The sequence below is a fragment of the Meriones unguiculatus genome, chromosome 18, assembly GCF_030254825.1.
Source record: "Meriones unguiculatus strain TT.TT164.6M chromosome 18, Bangor_MerUng_6.1, whole genome shotgun sequence".
Lineage (NCBI taxonomy): Eukaryota > Metazoa > Chordata > Mammalia > Rodentia > Muridae > Meriones > Meriones unguiculatus.
In genome coordinates this window covers 15,578,010-15,600,220 of record NC_083365.1, presented here as the reverse complement: position 1 = coordinate 15,600,220, position 22,211 = coordinate 15,578,010, and the positions used below count along the sequence as shown (strand labels likewise).

Sequence of the window (22,211 nt, the reverse complement as noted above, 5' to 3'; positions counted from 1 at the left end):
GATATATTTGGACCTTGTGGGGCTCCCTGTCCTCTCTAGGATATACTGATTCCCCCTTCCTTCATATGATTCCCTACACTCTACCAAATGCTTGGTTATGGGTCTCACCATCATTCTTAGGAGACACAGTCTCACAGCAAACTACCTAATCTTCTGGCTTACAATCTCTCCACCCCTTTTTCCTCAATGTTCCCAGAGCCTGGGGTTGGGGGAGTTTGTATTGTTTCCATAGCACTGGCCTCCCAACTGTGAACTTTGACTCATTGTGGTTTTCTGTAATTGTCTCCATTTGTTGAAAGGAGAGGTTTCCTTGATGAGGGGTGAAGACTACACTTATCTGTGAATATAAGGACAAATATGGTTGCACAGGGTTACATTCCCACCAGCAATGGAGGAGGGTTCTCCTTTCTCCACATCCTCTCCAGCATGTGCTGTCACTTGAGTTTTTGATCTTACCCATTCTGGTGGGTGTAAGGTGAAACCTCCAGGTTGTTTTAATTTGCATCTCCCTGATGACTAAAGACATTGAACATTTCTTTAAGTGTTTCTCTGCCATTTCATATTCCTCTATTGGGAATTCTGTTTAGCTCTGTACCCTGTTTTTTTATTTGGATTACTTGATTTGTTGCTGTTTAACTTCTTCAGTTCTTTATATATTCTGGATATTAACCCTCCATCAGATTTGGGTTGGAGAAGATCCTTTCCCAATCTGTAGGCTGTCATTTTGTTCTGATGACGGTGTCCTTTGCTTTATAGAAGCTTTTCAGTTTCATGAGGTCCCATTTATTGATTGTTGATCATAGATCCTGTGTTGTTGGTGTTCTGTTCAGGAAGTTGTCTCCCATACCAATGAGCTCAAGGTTCTTCCCTGCTTTTTCTTCTAACAGGTTGATCCACTTAGACTTTAGTTTTGTTCAGGGTGATAAAGATGGATCTGTTTGCATTTTTCCACATGTAGATATCCAGTTAGACCAACACCATTTGTTGAAGAGGCTGTATTTTTTCTATTGTATAGTTTTGGCTTCTCTGTCAAAACTCAAGTATCTGTAGTACTATCTCAAGATCCAGCTATACCACTCTTAGGCATATATCCAAAATATTCTCAACTATACAACAAGGACATTTGCTCAACTATGTTTGTAGCAGCTCTATTTGTAATAGCCAGAAGGTGGAAACAACAGAGGAATGGATACAGAAATTGTGGTACATATATGCAGTGGAAAACTACTCATCTACTAAAAACAAGGAAATCATGAAATTTGTAGGCAAATGGTGAGACCTAGAAAAGATCATCTTGAGAAGCAGAAAGACACACATGGTATATACTCACTTATATGTGGATATTAGCCATATAATATAGGATAAACATACTAAAATCTATATTCCTAAAGAAGCTAAACAACAAGGAAGACTCTAGGGAAGATGCTCAATCCTCATTCAGAAGGACAAATGCGATAGACATCGGAAGCAGGAGAAGACAGCGAACAGGACAGGAACCTACCACAGACAGCCTCTGACTCTACTGATCAAGATATTGAATCAGAGACTGAGACTCATAGCCAAACTTTGAGCAGAGTGCAGGGAATCTTATGAAAGAAGGGGCGGATAGAAAGACCTAGCGGTGATAGGAACTCCAAAAGGAGACCAACAGAGCCATCAAAACTGAGCCCTGGGGGCCCTGAAGAGAATGATACTCCAACCAAAGACAATGCATGGAGAGGACAAAAAAAAAAAAAACCCAGCTCAGATGTAGCCCACAGACTCAGTCTCCAAGTGGGGTCCCAAGTAAGGGGAGAAAGGGCTTTCTCTGGCATGAACTCAGTGGCAGGCTCTCTGTTCACATCCCCCTGGGAAGTGCAGCTTTGCCAGGCCAGAGAGGAAGATAATGCAGCCAGTCCTGATGACACCTGATAGGCTAGGGCTAAATAGAAAGGGAGGACCTCCTCTATCAGTGGACCAGGAAGGAAGTTACAGGGGGAGAAGTGGGAGGGAGGGTGGGATTGGGAGGAGATGAGGGAGGGAGCCACAGCTGGGGTACAAATTGAATAAATTGTAATAAATGATAATAATAAAATAAATATTAAAAACTGACAAATGTTTAGAGTGTAGTTAAGGGTTGTGGTGGTTTAATAAAGTGGTTGTTGTGGGTCTCCTCCAAGATCCATGACTTCACTAGCTCTGGGTATTGGCTGGCTTTCCAGTACCAGGCATGATTTTCCTCATGTTGAGTAGACCTTAGGCCCAGCTAGAGAGCTGTTGATAACTGCCCGGGTGTGTGTGTTACTCCTTCGCCCTTAGGGTTATCTGCTGTGCTGGTCATTGTTTACATATATCTTTTAACATGCTGTTCTAGTTTGATTCTGTTGCTACGATAAACACCATGACCGAAAACAACATGGGGAGAAGAGGATTTCTTTTCTCTTCTGGGTAACAGTCTGTCTGGTGGGTGTTCCAACACCCACAGACTAAGGGAAATTCTGGCAGGAACTGAAGCAGAGACCATTGAGGGAATGCTGCTGTTGACTTGCCCCCAATGGCTTGCTCGGCCTGATTTTTTTTTCTTTTTTTCTTTTTAAGTTAATTTATTTATTTATTCACTTTACATCCCAATCATAGACCCCTCTCTCCTCTCCTCCCAGTCTCACCCTCTCTCTTCCCCTTATCCCCAGTCCCCTACCCCTCAGAAAAGGGGAGCACCCTACCCATCCCAGCACATCAAGTCAAATCATGACTGAATGCATCCTCTTCCACGGAGGCCTGACAAGGCCACCCCACCAGGGAGAAGTGATCGAAAAGCAGGCAACAGAGTCCATGTCAGACTCAGCCCCCACTCCCCTTATTAGGGAACCCACATGAAGACCAAGCTGCACATCAGCTACATATTGTAGGGGGCCTAAGTCCAATTTATATATGGTTCTTGGTTGGTGCTTCACTCTCCTAAAAGCAAAAAGGATAACCATACTACAATTCACAGACCCAAAGAAGCTAAATAACAAGGAGGGCCCAGCGGAGGATGCTTGAATCTCACTGATATTTTTTTATATAACCCAGGGCCACCTGTCTAAAGATGACGCTGCCGCAGTGGGATGGGCCCTTCCACATCAATCATTAATTGGAAAATGCACCCATAGACTCTCTCCCAGGCCAGTCTGAGGAAGGCAATTGTTCAACTGCGGTTCCCTCTTTCCAGGTGATGCTAGTTTGCATCAAGTTAATAAAAACTAACTGGCACTCATGCTTTGAAAACCTCCATGAAGGCATTCCAGAAATGCTCGACCAGTTCCCACTGGTGAAAGGAAACCCAGGGAACCGGAAGGGAGGGGTGGGTTCATTTTCATTGTGTACTCAGTTGTGCTGCTTGGCTTTTCAGTATTATATAAATTGACATTTATAGGCCAATTTGTTGCAAAAAAAAAATTAACGAAAGCTTCTTTTTATTTGTCTGTTTTATGTGCATAGGTGTTCAGGCTGCATGTATATCTGTGTACCACATGTATTCAGTGCCCAAGGAGGGCAGAGATGGGCCCTGGATTCTATGAAACTGGAATTACAGGTGGTAGTGAGCCACGATGTAGGTGCTGGAAATTAAAGCTCAGCTTCTCTAGAAGAGAACCATTACTCTTAACCGCTGGGCCATCTCTCCAGCCCATGAACCCTTTCTTTAAGTTACATGTAAGTGGCAAAGCTTCAACTAGAACCCAACTTTGTCTGGCTACACAATTCATATCATTAATAAATCTGCATTTATTGTTCTTACTTTTGTTTCTGTGTTAAGCATGTCTTACATGCTTAGAAAAAGAGTGGGCCCTAAGGAGCTGGAGCAATTTGAGCAAGGTGATGGTGCACAGCCCAGAATTCAACACCAGGTGGTCCAAAGCATGCAGTCATGGTGCCCTGACATAGATGCTCATAGACAGCAGAGGGTTCTGGTTCCTCTCAACCTTGGTACTGTTAGAGTTGTGCTAGAGTAAAGCCACTAATAATTACACTGATGAGCAGAATCCCATTATGCTGAGAATGAACATAACATTTACAAAAGTTTTTTTTTTTTTTTTTTTTTTTGAGACAGGGTTTCTCTCTGTAGCCTTGGCTGTCCTGAACTCACCTTGTAGAGAAAGCTAACCTCAAACTCACAGAGATTCGCCTGCCCCTACCGCCCAAAGGGCTGGGATTATAGGCATGCACCATCACGCCTGGCTGAGATGTTTCCCCCTTTTTGTCTCTTCTTCTTACCAAAATGCCCATGCAGTAGCAGAAATCACACAAGAGGGATATTGTCAGAAGCTGAAGGGACTTTCTCACTGATTTTACCAAGGGTAGAGGGAAGGAAAAGCAGGGATAATAAAAGTTGTGGTGCTACAGTGCAGATGACTTAGCAATTTGTTGAGAAGTGCAACCAGCCATGTGGATGCCCCGCATGGCTCATAAGAGTGCTACTGTGTACTACTCAGAAGCAGAAAAAAAAAATGGACAAGGTATTGTATGCTGAGCCTTCCCTCTTGGAAACAAAGTGATCCCTTCACTTGCTAGTTTTTGCCTGAACCATGAACCTGCCGGATGTTGCACACACACACACACACACACACACACACACACACACACACACACAAAAGAAAAAAGAAAAAAATCTCTGAATCAATCCTTCCACAGCCCCTTTAACTAAGTGCTCAGAGGATTCAGGTAATAGACCGTTAATCCATAAGGAATTCAAAACCATTTCAAAGGAAGATTATTGTATTTGCCTGCATTCATTAATACTGAGGGGAATGCACGAGACTGACCAGAGGGAAAACAGAGCGATTCAGTCAGCATCTTTTGGCATCCACAGAGATCAGTATCCAAGAAGTTTGATTGACACATCTCTCAGGAAAGAACTCTGAATGATATAATTCCAGGGTGAAGAAGCTGTGTTACATTTCATCATTCCCTCTAGTAACAGTCTTAACTAATTTTTTTTGAAAGCTATCAGACAACCAAATGTCTACTGAAGCATATTACATATCCTTTTAATGTGTTATATTAAAGTGTTAAGTAGAAATGTGAAATACCAGCAATGATTATAAAAGGCACCTTTCAGGGGTTTGACACAATTTTCTCTGCTCTAAAAACCTAATGTTTCTAGAAACAATACTCCTAATTTCTTAACACAAAGTCTCAGTAAAAGCAACCCCAAAAGATTACGAGCTTTGTCACTTATTAGATCTGCAGTTGTATTTAGTTCTGAAGAGTTTCTAAGGAAAAAAAAAAAACAACTTTAAAATAAATGTGATGTTTATCATGTTGAGTTCCTCAGAAACAGGATAACATAGGGGTAAAATTCTTGAGTAGTTGACCACTTAACGACGTGATGTCATCCTATATTAATGAGTTCAAGGCCACCCTTAAATGGCCAGGACAGTCACTGTAAGCTAGCCACTATGCTAAGTATCAGGACTACAAATACAGGACAAACTACACTCATTAAACAACCTAGAAAACAGTGAAAATAAAAATCTGGATCTTAAGTAGACACAGTAAATCATCTTTGTCCTCTAATACCTGGAACGCATAAATATTCTTCCAGTTCCCAATGAAGAGCACCTACACTTTCAAAACCATGACTTCACTATTAAAGTGTTTGCCATGCATTTGTCATCAGTAGTCCAGCAAGAAAATTGATAGAGCCAGGGGATTGTCTAATAAAGTATATATTAACTTTCAATCCTCAAAGTATTCCAAACTTTCCCCCATGTACAGTGAGCTCATCAGAAAAGTATATGCCTGGACTTTATTACTCTGATCCCTCTAGACTTGTCTTCTCAGAACTATGACTTCAATCAGGATTTACTTATGGTCATAAGTAAAATATCTTTCTCCCTGAGGCTTCAACCATTATGTCATCTGTATTTCTCTCAGCACCAGGATAAATCACATTGCTTGTGATCGCTAGATAATAAATTGTCCCATTGGACCATCCGTTTTGTATCCTCGGCACCTATGTAATGAGGAGAAACAGAGTTCAAGCTCATGTTTCCAATGTATGGACAAGTCACAGTGGATTGTTTAAACAAAAACTAGAAAACTTTACTAAAAGACTCTCTCTGCTAAGGATAACATCACAGGGACAATCTTAATACCTAAATACAAGATTCTGCTTAGAATGGATTAGAAGCTGGAGTTCATATTTGTTAATTCTTACACTTTTATTTATAGCTCATATTTTTAAATTCAAGGATCAAATACTGGTTTCCTTCTTACAACAGAAATGATGTAAAATACTAAAAAGAGTACATGATGTAGGATCACAAAACAGACACTTGAGCTTTGCCACTAATCAACCACGGGACTTTGCTCAAGAATTTGACTAAAATTGGAATTTATAACCATGACTGTCAAAAGTGGCTCCTGTTGGCCTTCCACAGCATCTGCTAGATTTAAGTGCTACAAAGTTGTTTAAACCCCCTGACACTTAAACACCCACCTACCATGACATCTGTGACCCTCAACTGAGAGGGCCAGAACATTCGTAATGGTATTTCTAACCTGTAAAGTAGTACATGTATCTAAAGCCCTGTGACTATTTTCATTATTACTAGGCACTTCATCATGAAGACAGTGAAGTGACTTCACTTCAGGCCTCTGAGGGAGCCGTGTGTGCTGACTCTGTATATGTGCTAGCTGCCTGAGTTTTCTCCCATCGGGAGTTGGTCTCCAGCAGTCCAATCATAGACTTGCTAGTGATCACAGTGACTGTGTGGTGAGTCCTCACATTTTACCTTAAGCATCACAGCTGATCACCCTTCTTCCTTCTCTAGATCTGCTTTCCATCCAGAAGAATAGATTTGTATGACTTTATTCTGCTATGGTTTAGAAGTAGCCACCGAAGACCCACTGTTACAGCCTGTGACTAGTGAAAGGTGAGGAAACTCTTAATCTATGGGGTCTCATAAGAGTAAGTAGGTCACTGGGCAAGTACCTCGAGGAGGCAATTAAGATCCAAACCCATGACCCTTGACCCACTTCTGCTTCCTGGGCGTGATTGGAGTGGGCAATCTCATGTCCTGCCCATGTCCTGTCACAATTTTCTAAGCCTCACTACATGTCTAGAAACAGTGGCCTCAACTGAGCGTGGACTAAAATAAACCCTTTTGCCTTTTAATTTTATTTTCTCTTACATTTTGTCACAGTAACTAACACATACTCAAATCCTTAGTCAGCCCCCTCTTCCATCCTACCTGCTTCAAAGCCTGGACTGCCTCACTATACCCAGGTGCTCAGACAGCTTTCAAATTTATATTTCGTTTTGACCTTTCTAGTAAATTTTAACTCTACATTCTCCACCTCTGCAGAATGAATTAATTTCTCAATAGACCTCTAGTTTCCCAGTCTTGGAAAAAAAATAAAGAAGCAACCACTAACATTTCCACAGCATGTTTCTTGCTCTTGTTTCTCATCTCAGGGCCTCAGCCAAGAACTATGAACGCCTGATCCCTCTACTCACAACACATCCAATAAAGTACTATATTCCTATCATTACTGCCTCAAAACATATCTAAAAGTATGAGGATTAGATGACATAGAGAAATACTGATAGTTTGGTAAGTGTATAGTACTATGGGTAAATATAGCTTTAATTTGTGTGCTCAAGATAAACACAAAAATATTTATTGTTAGAATGATATCTAATGTCTAATGTCTGATCTGGAGAAGGGTCTGGAAAGACAGCACCAGTAAAGAACCTTCTGAAAAATCATGAGGCCTGATTTTGGATCCCAGTAAACACATAACAAGCTATGTGTCCTGTAAATGTCTGTAACTACAGCATTAAGGGTTGTCCAATGCCCTTTTCTGGCCTCACACAAACACACATATATGCATATACTCATTCAGACATATACATGCATACATAATTAAATCATTAAAAAACAAAATATGAGGATGAACACAAAAATATCAAGAAGTTGATGACAGCTATCAGGAGGTAATATTTTGTTAAAGATTCATTTTACTGTTCTATTTGTGTGTCTGTGTATTTGAAAATCCAACAAAGAAAAATATATGATGATGATAGAGAGATCAAATTTGATAAACAGATAGATAATAGATATAGATAGATGGGTGGTTTAAAGATATAGCTGGTTCATTGGTAAATTATATATACATGAATAAATAGATGATTAACAGATTTATTGATTACTTTTTAACAGATACATAGATAGATGATTGATAGATATATAGAAAGATAGATGATAAATAGGTGATAGATATATGCTAGATCAATAATAGATAATAATAATAGATAGATAGTCAGACAGTAAGACAGAGAGAGAGAGAGAGAGAGAGAGAGAGAGAGAGAAAGAAGCCTAGATAAGCCTACTTATGCTTATGGCCTTCACTGATGCAACCAAAGTCTATGACATTGCCACCTCACCTGGACATAACTTGTCTTCTTCTTCTGCTGTCCAGTGTCTATGCAGCAACTGGAGAAGTTTCTGTCTTTCCTTACCATTGTCCTATGAAAAGCCTTCATGGTATCTCATGACATATAACATAAAACTGAAATTGGCATTCTTCACTCCTATGGCTCGTGACTGAGCATAATGGCTCATACCTGTAATCCCACCACATGGCATACTGAAGGAGGAGGATAACCACAAGTTTGTGTTCAGCCTAGGCTACATCGAGAGATCAAGACTGGGCTATAGAACAAGACCATGTCTAAAATATAAAAATAATAGCTGGCTTCTGTTAACCCCTCAGAACCCTGCTGTATCACAGTACCCCAGCCTTGATGAAGACCTTATCATCATCTGGCTCATTTCCAGTTTGGGCTTTTATACTTTTACCCACGATCTTGCTATAACTATCTCCCTCTCAAACAAAATCTTATCTCTGTCAAGAGGCCATCATCTCCACCCCCACTAACTACCTGCCTCCAATCCTACCCAGGACATCCAACCTCATAACTAATGCTCTGAGTCCAGCTGGCACTGGCCACATGTGCAAGGGTGTGGAACCGTTCACTGGGGCATAGGGAAACTGAAATCACATTGTTCATTTAAACTGCTGTCTTTCCCATTGGAAAGCAGGCTAAGGCTAGGTCTGGCTGCTTGTTTCTGTATCCTTAGCATGTAGAACTATACCTGACATGCTGTGAGCTTGGGAGATATTTGCTGAGTACAGAGTTGAGTGAATCGGCTATGTATGTAGTCACTCATACTATGTGCTTATCTACATCTTTACTCTGGAGTAAAGGTGAGTTTCACAGGGCTATTCTTACTAAGACCCTAAGACAGTGTAACAGAGATAATACAAGGAACAGCGAGGCATGAGGGGCAGGGTGGATGGTTGTAACATAAAACACACGAGCCTGGAGAATAAAAGCATTGTTGTTTGTTGTTGTTGTTGTTTTTTAATAAAAAATATGCTTAAGAGAGTCAAGCTGCGCCTCCTACATGATAGCTCATGCCCTTCATTCTTCTCAGTCTCCAGTGCCTCCAGCATACTCCGTGTCTTGGAATGCACCCTGCGTGCTGAAAGAAGTAAGCCCATTCTACTGAATTCCACAAATCCGGAGCCAAACTTGAACCAAGCAAGGGTGAAACCCAGCATGGTAGCAGTCATTTACAAAGAGGCTGGCAAGAAAGAATGCGGAGGAGGACTGGCTTCGGGAGCTATGTACTCATGGCAGCATTCGCCATTGCTACAGCAGCACAGAAACACTAGTGATTGTTCTCCTTGCTTGCATAGGTGCTGGGGAGCAGTCTAGATATGGTAGGACAAAAATGAGACTTTGCGGATAGGAGGGCAGCAATGACAAGGAAAGTTTCCTGGTGTGGCGGGAGGGGGTGCTGCAAAGACCAGGCCAGTCACAGGCTATTCTGGAAGGGGTGCTTCCGATGGCAAGGAGTGGGTGGGAACAGGGATGCATATGAGATGTACTATTTTGTGGGAAGAAAATAAGGAAGACTGTGGCTGGCTAGTTTAGCAAAGCCTAACCTGGCTTGAGAAGCATCGTGCAAACCTCACACTAAGCCAGAAACCCTGAGGTAGTATCTTAGAGTAGAACACTGTTTCCTACTGAAGGATTTTTTTTTTTTAGAAGACACTATTTAAAATATATCCCCTAGCAGAGCACAAAGAAATACAGGCCAATATTAAATAATGAGTCACAGAAAAAAAGAAACAACAAAAAAAAACAGCTAATAAATATGTTCAAAAGCATTATCACTAGAAATAGGTGTGCAACACGGGTCTCCACACTTAACAGATTGAGCCAGATTTTTAAAAAGCTAACACTCAAAGTCATGATGATGCTGTTGGGAAGGTACATTCATTAGTTCAGACAGAGGAATAAACTGGCATAAATTTACTGAAAATGAACTCAAATTATATTGTTTTAATAACACCTCAGGTCTTCCTTAAAGAGGCTTCTTTTTGCAACACATGGACACCATTACAGAAAACCAGTTGATCAAAATACAGGAAACAAGTAACCCAACTTATAACCATCACTTTACCAAGCCAGTATAACCCTTAACTACATTCTAAACATTTGTCTTTATACCCACAGATAAGTGTGGTTCTCGCCCCACATCAAGAAAACTGCTCTTTGTAACCAATCAAAATGCAGAGCTGTGGAGCCCAGTCCCAGTGAGCTCAGGTCCCAAGTCGTCTCCAATACGACTCCCCCACCTAAGGCTCAGGAAACGTGGCCAGAAATGGGCCAAAAAGACTGTAAGAAGCAGAGAAACAGGAAGTCAGCGGTGAGATTGTGTCTATATAGATGTCGTGGACGCTACACCACAAAGCCTCAACAACACGCTGCCTAAACCAGGAGGACACCAACACGCTATCATGGAAGGGAGAATTTCATGGGGCCCAGCCCTGGACATGAAACCACAGGCAACTAAGGAATGCCGAGAGCAAGAGAAAAGTCTTCCCCGGGGAAGAGTCTGCCTGCACCAGATGGTCAGTCCCAAAATGATACACATACAAGTAACATTATATTTGGGGGAAATATATATCACTGTGATATATATGGATATATATGATATACAGATATGTGATATATATATATATATATATATATATATATATATAAACAATTAAAGAAAGAGAGGCCATGACTTTCAGAGACAGTAGGTGAGTACATGGGAGGGGTTGAAGGGAGAAAGAGGAGGAAGGGGGAAATTATGCAATAACGCAATTACATTTTAATTTCTAGAAATAAAAAATTAACACAACAAAATAAACAGAATTTTAGACTAAAAAAACCTCAAATCTACATTTTTAAATACCCATTGTTTGCAAGTGTTCTCTATCAGGTCTGTTGAATGCTATTTTCCTGTCATTCATTGTATCTCAACTCCAACATCCTTTGGTCTTTGCCCTTAAAAGGAGACATAAGAAGAGATACCCTGCAGTACAGAGAGAGAGAGGAAAAAGAAAGAGAAGGATGAAGAATCAGCAGTTAGTTTCCAAAACAGAAAGAAAGGGTGTCCCTGCCAGTCTGAGAGCAGAAAGAGTGATGGCCCCTGAGGCACACGAATTAAGGCACAAGGAAAAAGAAAAGTCTTTTGAAATCTTCTGTAATGAAGGATCGGACCAACCAAGAAAACAGGATGTTCTATGAGCTGTCCCTCAGACCCTGGGCATCCCACAGCACAAGAAGGAGGGTGTGTGTCCCTTTTCCTGTTTTTATTTTGTTTTGTTCTTATATGCTTAAACATACATTATACTATTTTATGTGGAAGAAAGCAAATTGCCTTCCGAAATCAGGCACGTAGCAATGTAAGTCCAGGCTCCGTGATCCCAGACGGTAATTCTAAAGAGCAAGTGTTGCAGAGCTGATGACCCTGGACCCCGCTGATGGAGACGGTAAACAGACTGTGTGATCAGGGCCAGTAATTTCCAACAGACACTTAGTAACTAAGTCTAGAAAGGGAAAGGGGGTGGGGGAAACGACAGTTGTTTCCTTTTGGCAGAAAACAGTATTTTTATATTCTAAAACTATTTACAGTTCATATGGTTTCCAGACCCCCTCTCCAGAAGCAAGGGCCTCATCCCCCTGCCTGAATGTCTCAGCGCCTCCCACATGTGCATCCTCAGCCGGGACAGCATTTGATCTGAAACGAAGCTTTAAATTTAGCAGTGTGAGGGGGAAGCCGGTCCGAGCACACACGCCTGGCAGGGTCAAGGACACCACACGGTGTCACGGATTCGTGAATACAGACTGGCAGCCGGGCAGTTCAGAAAACCTTGCTAGGAGGGCAAGGTCTGGGCAGGCCCCGGGGGCCCTCGCTGCCCTCCGTGCCAGCATCTAGGGTCGGCCACTCTAGCCCGCTGTACCATTCCTCCTCTATTGTTGGGCGTCCATTGCATCACTCGGCAGCATTCAGCTCCCCTCTCCTCTTTTCTCCCCGCGCTTCCTTATTTTAGTAACCGGCCGGTTGCACCTGCCAGGACACTTCCAAGCTTCCTTTGTCTTTAGATCTGATTTAGAAGTCACCAGCCGGGTTTAAGTGTTCTCTGGACTATGGTAACAAATCACCCCAAACACATGGCTTCAAAGAGCAGAATGTTATTCTCGCTATTCCAGAAACTTGAAATCCAAAAGCCAAGGGTCATCAAGAATGGAATCCCTCTGGGGAGTGGGGGAGGGTTTGTCTGCTTTCCCTGCTAGTTTCCAGTGACCCTAGAGTTCCTTCCTGTGGGACTAGCTAGCTCAAATATCTGCCGCCTCCTCCATATTGCCTTCTTTACTCTACATCTAGAAACTTGTAGTTGAGTCTGGAACACACCCTGATGCAGGATCATCTTATCTCAACATCTTACACCTACAAAAACCAATTTTATTCTAAATAAGACCACACCCATGGGTTCTGTTGGTTGGGGGTAGATAGGCTACCAGGACGGTAGAATATAGTATAATCGCAATTGTACCTGAAAAGAACATTTCACAGAGGAACAGAACAAGAAAAGCAAAGACACAAAATATAGAAAGAGCAAAAGAATGCATAAAATATAAATTAACTGTAGTTCACATGGATCTGGGAAGCAAGATCAACAATAACTTCTATATTTTATTTATACTCTTAATTTTGTAAAGTTTCTATCCATTATAGACCAGTCATTTGTTAATTTAAAATTCATGAAGGAAATAAACCCATTATGACTATCTCAGGGAACTGGAGGCAGAATGATCCAATTGTTGAGTTTTCCATTTCTAAATTTATATTCTCACATCCCCAAGATCTTTGGAGTTTGGATATTCAAAGGGAATTCTGAACCCTCAGTCTACTGCTTTTTGTAAAAGAGAAAAACAAACCAGATTTTAAGGATTACATAGGATCTGCTGCATGTTGAACTCCCATTGTCATCTATAATAAGAGCAGTGCTTGCAACACCAATGGGATCCCATTGGAGCCAAGAAAGACTCAAGCTATACTGCATTACAAAGGGGAGGCACACATGATGAGCCCCAGATGCTGAGGAAAAAAAAAAACAATGGAACCAGCCATACTGAACACCAAACACTAAAAGATGAAGGAGAGAGTAAAAGGCCAAAGGACATTTTTGAGCAGGGCGGGGGAAGCTGGGACCCCACGCTGTTTGCTGAGGGGTGTGCAGTGTGAGCCTCCTTTACAAAACCTGGGGTTAATATTCTGTGAGTGGCTCTTTGAAGGAGCTTCAACAGTTCTCTGTGTTACATAAACCTTGAAAGAAAACAGGACTGCTGCTAAAACCTCCATGTGCCGAGTTTTGAAAGTGTCACAACACCCTGTTATATCAAGATGCACCTCATTTGGGAGAATAGTTGCCCTTTAGAAACTCAGCCTTTAAAAATTCTATCTATGCAGCATAGCCATTGGTTGCGATGGAAAACTATTATATTAACTGTGACAACTCTGCAGTCTGCATACAGAAGTCAGCCCTTTGGCAAGCAAACCCTTCTCTCTGCAAAGCTGGCAAACAGAAACTGCCCAAGAAATGGTAGGGCCAAGGCCTTTAAAAATGCAATTAATTTTTTGAAAGTGAACCTTTTTGAAATATTTTTATTGTGAATTAGCAACATGAGGGAAAAAAATGAACTTTAGTTTTGTACTTTTACTGTGTCCAAACAGCACTTCAAACTATTACCATACTTTCCTTTTGAATTCCATGAAAGTCCATTTCATCAACACTGTTTTAGTAAACTAGAAAAATTTCTTCTCAAGTTTTCCTTTCAAATCTGCAATATCTTTTTACATGCCATGTGATCACAATGGTTTGACCATAAAGTCATCATATGTGAGCACGATGATGTGACCATCATGTGATCACAATGGTATGACCACAATGTACAAGCAATCTAAGAGGCTGGAGATAAAAGTACTCAGAGTGTCTTCTCCCTTCTGTAAACCAAAAGTCTCCATTCCAATCAAAGTAAGATGGGGTAGCTCAATGTTGGGTGCTTTAATTCTCCCCTGGATCAAGAGCTTCACTATTCCACTCGGAAGACACAGAGACGTGCTCGACATATGTCAGCAGCAGACATGCTAAGGCCAGTGGTGTCTGGGGTTGTTGCTGTTGCAGGTTCTCAACTAGAAAGGGTAAGAGCCTATCAGGAAACATTACAGGAGGAAAGGGCAGAAAGAATGGCAGGCCAGGAAATAGGAAGATGTGCAGCAAAAAGATGTCATGGTAGCTCACTGTAGCTATCTTTACCTACACAAGATTGAGCTCCCAAAATGACACCAAAGATAGAGGTGGGTGGATTTATTGCTGAATTCTACAAGTTGTTCAGAAAGATTTAATATTAACACTTCTCAAACTTTTCTGTAAAATAGGGAAGGAACACAACCAGACTCGTCCTATCAAGCCACTGTAACTCTGAAGTCAAAACCAGACAAAGAAAGAAAACTGTAGATCAATCTCTCTGATCAATGAACCATGACAATGGTGTGCATATACACAGTGGAATTTCATTTAGCCCAGAAGAAAAATAGAATTATGTAATTTGCAGGAAAATGGTTGAAAATGGAAAGCATTTTCGTTGTTTTTTTTTCAATATTTATTTTATTCTGTGTGTGAAAGTGTTTTCCTCACACATATGTCTGTGCACTTTTGTGTGTACCTGGTACACACAGGGCATTGGATCCTTTGGAATTAACTTGGAATTGAGCCTAAATCCTCTGCAAGAACAGAAGATCACTGCAGCCACTCAGCCATTTCTCCAGCCCTGAAATTATTCTTTTTTAAATAACTTTTGTTATTTTAATTTTTTATGTGGGTGCAGGTGTCCTCAGAATTAAGGGGCATTTGATCCCCCTAGAACCAAAGTTACAGGCAATTGTGAGTTGCCACTTGTGAGTTCTAGGACTCAAACTGGAAGAAGAGCAAATGCTCATAACCACTGAGCCAACTTTCAGTAGAACATTCTATTTACCCAGGCTCAATGGTTAAGACAAATCTGCAGATTCTCCCTCATATGTGGTTCTTGACTCTGTTAAATATGTGTCCAGATGGAAGTAAATTCATTTAGAGCCCACAAAACTAGAAAGGGGTCCATGAGACTGGAAAGATAGAGAAGGTTTAAAAGACAGTTTGGGGGAAGGCAATAGAACAATTGGAATAGGAAAATGCTGGGGTAAAGTGTAAACTGGAAAAAGAATGGAGGGGAAGACTAAGAGTCAAGCAAATGAAATATGTCTGAAAATGCAGAAACCTTTTACTGTGTAAGCTAATTCAGAAAATTCATTAAAAATTTAAAAGATATGAAAAATCGTCCATACAAAAATAAGCAAAATAAGAAGAAACATTGAGAAGGAGCTCCAAGAGTTTCCTCTCAGTTTTCTAGTGTTTTCACTGTTGTTCGGGTATTTTTACTCATGTTTGAAATCACTGCTGATGTTAGTACTGTTTTCATGGGGCATATTTATTAATGCATGAAATTAAATACAAGGGAAATTCATGTTACTGCAGATAATGTGTTCTAAATTAATCTATGGGAGGCATTTAAGATCCTATCAGCTCTACTTACTTGGTTCTACAATATCAAAGCTATGTCTGCGACCCATAAAAGAAACTCCCAAAGAATTTGCTAAGTATGAATAGGACCCATGAAAAGACAATCAAACTATACTTCAATTTCTAATAAGTTGAAGGACAGAAATACACACTTAATTTAAATAGAAAGCCACCAATTACTAAGAGAGCCCAAAGAATGGATTTCTTACTTGCTATCAATGAGCACTTCAGACTGCCGGTTATTCACTTGATTATCGCTCTTGTGACGAAACTGAAAAAAATCAGAGTTTAAGAGAGGACATCTTAAGTCACACTTAGTTGATCCTGACAGCAACACTGGGCATAGTCTGAGTTCATCTGTTTGGACAACGTTTCTGTCCAGACGTGGACTGAGCTTGCACTTATTTTTAGCAGAGTTCCATGCGCAGCTAACCAACACTCACCTTCTTACATCTCATCCTGGCATACCTATTACCATGGCAACCCTCTCTCTATATGTGCTCTCATATGTATCTGCTTCGTGGTAGACCCACAACTCCAATCCTTATACATTTCTAGCTACTTCTAAGAATCCTTATATACTTCTCGCTACTTCCAATCACCTCTTGGTCTAGAAAGAACCTATACAGGTTTTGAGAATTTCAACCAGGACTGGAGTTTCTATTTCTTTCACATGCGCACTCAGCACTTTGCTTTAGCAGCATTCATTTTGCTGTATGGTTTTCTTCAAAGCCAAGGAATTGCTTTTAACTGCCTATATCTGTATTCTCCTGAAACCCTAATTGTTAACAGTGATATTCTAAGGCACCAACCACTTAAAACAAAAACCAGAATGAAATACTGAATCACACTTGGCATGAGTTTATGGCCAAGTGATCAGAATTTTTATTATTTTATGTTCCAGTAATATAAGCATCTTATATATCTAGGGAGAATCCAAATATTAAGAGATTTTTCATTAGGCTCAGTAACTAGCAATCATTGATAAGAGTTTCTATATGAACTGTCAAGGTCCTATAACAAGAGACAAAATTAGACACACAAATAACGTAGTTAACCTAGGGTCAAAGTCATCTCGGCCTATTAGTGCACACCCGCAGATGAACAGGAGTGCTTTCAGAGGCATGAAGCTTTAATTCAACAAACCATAATCATGAGTAAATGATTTCCTATTTGTATTTCAAAATGATATATGTGTGTGTCTGTGTATATACATACATAAACATACACACACATACATGTATACATACACATTATACTTCCGTGAGGCTTTCTCTCTTTCAACCTTAGATGGCATAGTATCAAAGTGTCCCTTGAAATATCTTAGGCACTTCATTAGGAGACAGAAACATACCACATTAAGACAAGCGCCTTACACATATGTGTGGGGGCAATTTTAAATGACTCATATCAAATTAAGGATTTATTAAAAACTGTACATAAAACACCTGTGAGGGAACATCACATAAATCAACTTGGTAACTGCAAATCTTCCTCCCTACCTCATACTTAACAATACCTTGGCGGCACTGGGTAGGCTTCTATTTCTGAAAAGGTAGAAAGAGGATTAAAACCGAGACATCAAGCACTGTCGGGAGTGAATACCCACATAGTCATCGGTGGCGTCCTTGACAGCTGTCATCGAGATCACCAGGACTAGTGGCACGATGGTGGTGAACCACGTCAGGGAAGAGATTTCTGGAATGAGCTGAAACAAACATCTTCAGTGGTCCAAGAGTTCTTAAATTAAGGAATGCATCTTCCAGACTTTGTCAATTAATTGTATAAGACTTGCAGTAATAAATGGGGTTATGTTTGGCTATTTCTACAAAAGTAGCTAACATGATTTAATGATATGCATTCAACCACAAAACATATAGAGAAATGCCGTTATGCCAATTTTCAGACTATCTGATAAAAATAAAATAAGGTAATGAAAACTTAAAGCAAGCTGACAAGCGGGACCCTTGAGCTCTGTCACAGGCATGCATCTTTCATGAGGTTGCTCCGCACCACCAATCCCTCTGCTTCTCATCTCAGTTTTTGGTACGTTACCAACCCCTCCTCGCAACCCTTGCCAGAAAGCCTTTGATCATCGACCTGAACAGAGGCTAGCCAGGTGTTTCCATCTTAAATCACTGGATGCTCTGAAAAGTTGAGTTAGTTTCTATGCTAGAATGTTTTATACAAACCCATAGGCTATGTACCCACATAAATACTTCTTCCCCTATTCTACACTGAATACATTGTGTCTGGCGACCTAGAGTCAGAAAACTCTGCAGAGCTGACATCATGCCCTTATTTTCCTATCCCAATTTTACAACTGAAGTATTTACGGCAGGCACACACACTGCTGAAATATGTACCTAAGTCTCTTTGACTCCCACCCTATTCCCTTGTGGGTGGATCTCTGGTGCTACCTAAGACAGATGTAGTAACAAGCATGTGACCATCTTAGACAAGTAGAGTTTTTTGTTTTTAATCAAATTGTATTCACTTGGGACCTGCTTCAGGACCATCAGGCAGAGACTGTCAGGGGGTGAAGATCAAGTTCCATAAATAATTCAAAACTAAACCAATTTTATATAATAGATTCTGTGCAGTTTTTAAATCTAAAAAAAAAAAAAACCCTGAGGTGATAAACATAAATTCCATCATCCTACAACCCACTAGGTGATAATAGGTTAAACAGGAGTTCAAGTCTTCCTAACACAAAGGACTGGTCAATACCTAAGATATAGAAAGCTAACTACCCTGAATTGATCATTACATATTGTGTGCATAATCTGAATTCTCAAACTCTATAGTTCACAAACATATATATTATAACATGATAATTTAAATAAAAATCACTTTAAGAGACACAATAAGAAAACAAAGCAAAAGGTTCCTGAAAATGCAGCTGAAACACAGAGTGAATAGCAGAAAAACCCACAATTTCTCCTCATTGTTAATCCATTGCTTTACACATAATCTCACCTTCATGGTTCCCCGGTGTTCATCAATAAATAATATTGAACAGAATCATCTCAAATGTTCCTTCCAAATATAAAATTATATGAACAAAAGCCTGAGACTCTAAGTAAGAGTGTCATTAGAAAAATAAATTCAAAATTCCGAAATGGTGTGAAAGGTCACATCAAGAATGCAAAAGCAATTCTATGACGCTGACAGGAGGAAAGACCTCGGATCTACATTTCCTTTCATGAAGAGCAATTTGTTCATTCATTAGGCTCTTTTGATTGGTTAGTTTAATCTAACCTGGTCTGATTCGGTTAGATCTGGTTTGAGCTGTTGTTTTGTTTTGCAATCAGTATCCAGTTACAGCATTTTTTGTGGGAGCTTTCAAACCCTCTGATCTCAGTTCTTTTAGTTTTAGTGAGCTGACTCCATTCTGGCCCATGTCTTGACACATGCTCTAGACAATAACTGCACCAAATTCTTGAGCAACAGTGATTCTCTCTCTCTCTCTCTCTCTCTCTCTCTCTCTCTCTCTCTCTCCTCTTTTTCTCCCCACTTTTTTCCTTCATGGGAGTTGGAAACCTTGGAAGATAAGTTATGAAGCTGGCAGGACTACCAGATAGGTAGGACCTGGCAATGTGGAAGAAAACAGAGAAAGAAAAGCCATGTCCTACAGCTCCGGCTACTGTCAGTGAATCCAGTCACACAGGAAAACAGATAACACCTTGGGAAATAGTCATCTTCTGCTGGAACTAATTTAGATCTCTGGCACTTACAACCAAAAGGTTATCTCACATGGTACTCAACTCCAGACCATACTCAACACTGTTCATCTAGTTCGCACAGGCTGAGCCACCTTCACAGCTCTTATAAACAGCACACAGCCTAACCTGGATCTACCAATCTGACCTGATTATGTCATCCAAAACAAAAACGAAACAAGTCACTGGCTGACATGAACTTTTGATGTGTGTATGAATCTTTCTTGATATATGCTTTCAAAGTAGAAATTTCATTTACACCCAATTTCATTTTCAACCCAATTAAATTAAAATTTTATTTTTTAACCCCAATTAAATGGGGGAAGGCTATTAACTACTAATGAACCACTCAACATGATAAAAAACAGTCACACTGCAGTGAAATAACATATCAGACATCATTTCTTTTATCATTTCTTTTATAAGTGCACACAAAGTGCCGCTGTTCTTAGATTAAAGGGGAATTTGGCAAATTAAGTTGCACAAAATTTAAAGCATTAAGGTAGAGTCCCATCCTGTCAATGGAGGAGAATAAGGAAACGAAGAAGGTTATGAGTAGCAATTATTAGACTAACATGTGGTTCAAATAAAATTGAGACTCTTATATGGTTCAAATAAAGGTGCCTATTGAAAGGACCTAGGTGTTTAAATCGATAAATGTACCATTTTTATTTTACCTATTCTTAGCCCTCCCTTATTTTTAAGACAAAAAGTAGTAATAACATTAAAAATCTAATAGGAGTAGTCTTATATAATCATGAATATTTAACTAAGTAAGTTAACTTTTCTTTAAAATTATCTAAATACTTTCAGCAAATAGATAATGAAAAAATACAAGTGAAAGATTACCTGTAGTATGAGCAGGAAAAGGAAATAGGCATTCGCCACTCTTTGGAACTGCTCAAATAAATTAATTGGCAAGAATGTGAGAATGTTGTACTTGGATGTTTTGATACGATTGTCCTGAAAAAGAAAAGAAACAGGGCCGTGTTACTTTGGATCGAGGCATTGCTCATTATGACTCCTACACTACACGTACAAAGCTGAGCCCAGCTTATGCCAGAACAAGATGGAGCAGTTAGCAGCCTAGGAAGTCTGAAGCTCCATGGCCCAAGACCTTCTTCACATTTCACAAGATAATGTTGTCCTAGTTCTAGACGAAATCACTCAGTGCCGTATCACCCGTGTAGTCATGGGTTATAAAGTTGGCTTCTGAGAATTTCCTCCTCTTACGCACTCTTTGGGAGCTGTTGCAGGAGTGACCACTGTGCTGCTTGAGGGTTCCTGAGCTCATGCTGCAGTCACAGGACTAGAGGCATTTGGGTGATGATCAATATGGTCTATTTCCCCAAAGTATGATTCCCTTGGGAAATTGATAAGGGATTTCTATGTATTGAGATCTTCTGGGATCTTGTAAACTCACTGTTTACAAGGCCGTCTGTCCTTAGTTCAGAATGGAACCACTAGAAACAATCTTTATTACAAAAAAGACATTTTTTTTGTCTCACCATGCCAAGGTGTGCCCCTCAGATCATTTATACCAAGTCTAAGGCTTTATCTGGTGATAGAATCCCAATATTTGAGGCTGCTCATACAACACACTACATCCTCTGTCCCTGATGCACACTCCCAAACCCTGAAGCTTCTCCAGGACTTTCTACAGATATTCTGTCCCCTTTGCTCTCTTCAGAATCCATCCAACTTCTCTATACCTGTGCTAAGACACAATGGCTACATCCAAATATAAAATACAGATATGGCCCAATAATAAGACTCCATCGTCCTGTGTTCTAAGTGTTTATGTTAAGTTGCCCTGACACTTCATAAGTGTTTTGGAAATTGCATCTCACTGTGTTTCCATATTGACTTTTAATCACCTAAAATGATCATTAGGTGATTTCTATAGACATTGATATTAAACTGGTTTTTCTACCTAAGCATTTACTTTTAATATTAATATAAAAAATAAAAAAACTTACATGTGTCTCTAAACTATCATTTGAACTCTGTATGCATTAGCCAAAAGCATTAAATATTTCTTCCAACTCTGTGCCATCAGGAAATTTCAAATACATGTGTTTTGTGTATTAGTATAAAATTAATGACAAATACGCTTAAAAGGACAAACCCACAGGAAAAGAAAATATTACTCAAACAATAAAGTCTGGTGCACAACTAATCACCTTCCTACAGATTGGTACTAGCACTTCATTCAGTCTTTCTATGAAATACAGGGGGCTGGGGAGCAGCTCGGTTAGCAAAGGGTTTGCCTCAACACAAGGGTCTGACTTCCACCCTCAGAACCCATGTACCAAAACGGGGCAGGGGGAAGATGTCAGCATCGGAGAGGCAGAGACAGGTAGATGCATGGGGCTCACCCTGGAGAGCCAGCCTAGACTTCAGGCAGGTAACAGGCAGCTGAGGTCCCTGCCTCAAATATAACTAAGTAAATAAAGGTGGATACATGCACACATGTACAACATACTCAAAATATACTGT

At 40.2% G+C, this 22,211-nt stretch overlaps 1 protein-coding gene across 2 annotated transcripts in view; it reads right to left on the bottom strand.

Moving 5' to 3' along the window:
• Atp8b4 (ATPase phospholipid transporting 8B4 (putative)) overlaps window positions 1-22,211 on the bottom strand; it is a 175,575-nt gene that overhangs the window by 119,160 nt on the left and 34,204 nt on the right. For both annotated transcript variants that reach the window (XM_060371530.1, XM_060371531.1), the window contains 3 exons: window positions 20,562-20,675; window positions 17,600-17,698; window positions 16,200-16,261 (listed from right to left, as the gene is read on the bottom strand). In XM_060371530.1, the coding sequence (XP_060227513.1) occupies window positions 16,200-16,261; window positions 17,600-17,698; window positions 20,562-20,675 (275 nt within the window). The remainder of the gene's footprint in view (window positions 1-16,199; window positions 16,262-17,599; window positions 17,699-20,561; window positions 20,676-22,211) is intronic.